The sequence below is a fragment of the Osmerus mordax genome, chromosome 11, assembly GCF_038355195.1.
Source record: "Osmerus mordax isolate fOsmMor3 chromosome 11, fOsmMor3.pri, whole genome shotgun sequence".
In the NCBI taxonomy this organism is placed as follows: domain Eukaryota; kingdom Metazoa; phylum Chordata; class Actinopteri; order Osmeriformes; family Osmeridae; genus Osmerus; species Osmerus mordax.
The window spans coordinates 3,868,692-3,872,864 of record NC_090060.1 but is presented as its reverse complement, the minus strand read 5'-3'; the positions used below and the strand labels follow the sequence as shown (position 1 = coordinate 3,872,864).

Below are 4,173 nucleotides of genomic sequence, written 5' to 3'. Positions count from 1 at the left end.
AGATTTAATGAAGTCCTATCCGCCCACCTATGTTGGCATTATGTCAACGGGCTTGCGTGGATTACTTTCATGAACAAATGTCCTCGCTCTGAATGTGTGCCGCCAAGAATTACCAAACACCCAGTCATTAAAGTGAGTAGCAATGGATTGTGGGGGATACTGGCTCTCGCCAGTGGCTTTTACTCACTAGAACTGAGAGAAAATATCAAAGTGATTGCTGTTTTCAGACGCTCTGCAATTCTACATACTATATAGGGTTCCATTCTGGCCTTTGTAGAGTGGATTGATCTTCATGTGTAGTACTATAACATACTTGTATTTCTAAAAAGTCATCAATGCTGAGATGCTGATTAATACAAACATTACAATTTAAATGACTGAAGTCAACGTAGAATTTATTGTGAAGCCAATACAACAACAACAACAACAACTTAGAACTCAATGCTCTTAAGACAATGGAGATAGTTGTGGACTTCAGGAAGAATACAGCCCCATTCACCCCCATCACCCTGTGCGACTCCCCAGTCAACACTGTGGAGTCCTTCCGCTTCCTGGGCACCATCCTCTCCCAGGACCTCAAGTGGGAACTGAACATCAGCTCCCTCACCAAAAAAGCACAACAGAGGATGTACTTCCTACGGCAGCTGAAGAAATTCAACCTGCCAAAGACAATGATGGTGCACTTCTACACAGCCATCATTGAGTCCATCCTCACCTCTTCCATCACCATCTGGTACGCTGCTGCCACTGCCAAGGACAAGAGCAGACTAGAGCGTATCATACACACTGCTGAGAAGGTGATCAGCTGCAATCTGCCTACCCTCGAGGACCTGCACACCTCGAGGACCCTGAGGCGTGCGAGGAAGATTGTGGCCGACCCCTCCCACCCTGGTCACTCCCTGTTCCAGCTACTCCCCTCTGGCAGAAGGCTGCGGTCCATCAGGACTAAAATCTCACGCCATAAGAACAGTTTATTTCCATCTGCTACTGGCCTCTTCAACAAGGCCAAGGACTCCCATTGACATTCATTCACTTATTTAACTATTATAAGTCCATCTAATGGCAATTACAGTATGCATAAGCCACCTTATCTCAGTATCCGATTGCACTATGTTGACCACTCACGCTGCTCATTCTTATTCTTATTTTATATATATTTTATTTTATATTTAAATTGTTGTATTCTTAGATTGTTTAGTTCTTATAAATAGTTAAACTTTTGTACTTTGACTTATTTTAAGATTGGTATATGTTCAGTGTTTTGCACCTCCCTGCCACAGTATATTCCGTGTTTGTATAACATACATGGCGAAGAAACCAAATTCTGATTCTGATACTGTCGTACTAAGATAAGTAAACCGAAATCTTTGCTTTACTTGGCGAGGCCATCAATAGGCATGTTGCATGTCCTGTGTCCTCTCTGGGTTTCATGCGTGAGCAATACAAATGTAAAAAAGGGTGGTTGTATCGTCTTACAGACACCTACGTCAGACCCTCTTCGTGTCTCATTCATAGCCTGCTTGAACCATATAAAGGCACCTGATGGCCACAAAACTCCAGGTAGGTGACCATCATCTTCAGATCACAAGAATGATGCAAGGTGTCTCATCTCCACTTCATTCAAACCGCTGTACTCCAACAGGTCCCAATTTTGTTCTTTTGCACAGTTGTAAATGTGTGTGTGTGTGTATGTGTGTGTGTGTGTGTGTGTGTGTGTGTGGTGCATGTGTGCTGGTGTGTTTACTCAGTATTCCAAGGCGCTGTGTTGGCTGGACTCCTCTGGCCCTGTCTGCTGTCCGTGGCAGTCCCTCTGGAGTGTAAGGATGAGCGAGGGAGCAGTGTTCGCTGCCCCTCTCTCTCCCCCACCCTCTCCCAGGAGAAGCTGCTGGACCGGGTCATTCAACACGCCGAGCTCATCCACCGTGTTTCCGACGAGTCCTGCTCTCTGTTTGTAAGAGTCGACCAGCCCGCCTGCGCCTCCCATCAGTCTGAGTCCATCTGGATCCAATGATTTAAATATGTTCATCGCTTTCTTCCGAGTAGTGAGAACTGTATTGTATCTCTGCAACACAAACATAGGCGATTGTTGCGGTCTTCGTTTGTATGCTTGACATTTTTTCATCACAATGTGAAGCCATACCTATGTGTGTGGATAACAAAAAAATTAGAAGGCAGAATACTAGATACACTACTGTCCTGGTTCAACTGTGAGGAGCCTGTCCATCTGGTTTGTTTTCGTGCTGTGTTCAGACCCAACACAACAGTGAGCATGGAGCTGCCAGCATAGTGATTGAGAGGACACTGCATGCAGATGTTGAACAAAATAACAACAATGCAGGGTTCTCTGTTGGTTCACATGGGGGCTTAGTTTTATTGGATGGGGTCGGCTAAGCATGAGCCAATATTTGACAAGTATGTGTGTGTGTGTGTGTTTAGGAGGAGTTGTTTGTCCCTTTCCCTTTGCGCTCTCAGAGGACCCTGGCAGGACACACATGCATCACCAAAGCTTTTTCCATCCCAAGTTCCAAAAGTGAGATCCAGCAGGTCTCGGTAAGCAGATGAAAACAGGACTCTCCAGAGTTTACTCCATTACTGGGTGCAGCAAACACTTCACTGGTGTCTAGAAAGATGTTGTGGACCAACTGTGTTTTTAATGGACATGCCTGCAGCACTACATGTGTGGTTGTCCCATGCATTTGAGTGGATGCTTGTCTCCAGTTTGAGTGTCTTTACTGTGTTTATTTACCTGTGTAAATATGGCAGCCAGCTCATGTAGGGCGGTGACTTCCCCATTGTTCAGATGAATAAGTGGATTAGGAGGGTTTACTCAAACTAAGTTGTCTGTGATTACATTGCTCTATTTTGGAAAAGATTTGGTGTGCGACACTAGAATATTCATCTGCTGACCAAAAGCTGTTGTCCCTTTTTACATTTCAGCAAGTTCCAGGGTCTTCTAAGTTTATACCATAGTCAACTGTCACCTGTAATAGCAAGAAACATGTTGGTTAGCTCAACATGCACCAAAAAGGCTGAACGTTTGAGGTTTAAGTGCATGATGGTTTGAACTGTTCCGCATTTGTACAGGATAGATGGCTCCTCCACTCGGTCCTCATGCTGGTCCAGTCCTGGATCCAACCCTTGGTCTATCTACAGACCACACTGGATCGCTATGACGATGCTCCCAATACACTGCTTAACAAGACCAAATGGGTGTCGGAGAAACTCCTGAGTCTGGAGCAAGGAATAGTGGTCCTCATTAGGAAGGTAGGTCATCAACAGTCATGTCTGAGAGTAACAGGAAGTAGCCGTCTGTACAGACTTTGGGTCAAAGTCTGTGTTTGATCCTTAAAGTGTTACCTAAAAATTTACCTGTATGGCGGTGGGGTGTCTATGTGCATACCAATACTGATAAAGTATGTCTTTGTTAAGCTTCTTCTTTTTTCATACATTGACTTGTTAAATCAGTTTAGGTAGGCCCATACATGTTTGGTGATGGGTTGAGAGTAAATGCAAGCTTGTGAAGTCCCGAGCTGCAGAGCACACATTTGCCCACAGATATGTCCAATACTTTAAGCTTTACAGATTGTTTGCTTTCTTCCGTCGCTCTCTCCTGGGTGCCTGAGAAGATGCTGGATGAGAGCAGTCTAAGCACCTTGACTTACCAGCAGAGTCTGGTCCAGTACGATGTTCAGCCCGAGATGCTGGAGTCCGTCATCAGGGACTACTCTCTGCTCAGCTGCTTCAAGAAGGACGCTCACAAGATGGAAACTTTCCTCAAACTCCTTAAGTGTCGCCAGACCGACAAATATAGCTGTTTCCTCTACTAGAGAACTGCTTTTGAGTCAGTGTAGCATTTCTTGCGCAGTATGTAAGGCACTTTCTCTTATGCTGAGAGTGTTTTTTTGTTGCTTTATCCTACTGATTTGAGATTTATTCCACCCCACCAAGGACTGCCTGGTCTTGTTTGTCAAATAGTATGTTATCAACACATTTTTTGACACTTTTGTGTAACCCTACGTAGGTCTAACAAATTGGCATGTTTTGAGAAGCTACAAAATAAATATTCATATTGTATTGACAAGGCCAGGCCTAAAGGATTGTGTGTATGTTGCATTGAATAAAAAGTGATCAATAAAAAAAGGGAATGAAATACTTTTCAATAGATTTGATTTG

General features: G+C 44.1%; 1 protein-coding gene across 1 annotated transcript; it reads left to right on the top strand.

The window, feature by feature from the left end:
- Positions 1 to 1,542: 1,542 nt before the first annotated feature.
- smtla (somatolactin alpha) lies at positions 1,543 to 3,827 on the top strand. Its single transcript, XM_067246618.1, has 5 exons — positions 1,543 to 1,600; positions 1,749 to 1,951; positions 2,437 to 2,550; positions 3,085 to 3,264; positions 3,627 to 3,827. Exons 1-5 carry the CDS (start codon positions 1,543 to 1,545, stop codon positions 3,825 to 3,827), a joined length of 756 nt encoding a protein of 251 aa, XP_067102719.1.
- The last annotated feature ends 346 nt before the right edge of the window (positions 3,828 to 4,173 follow it).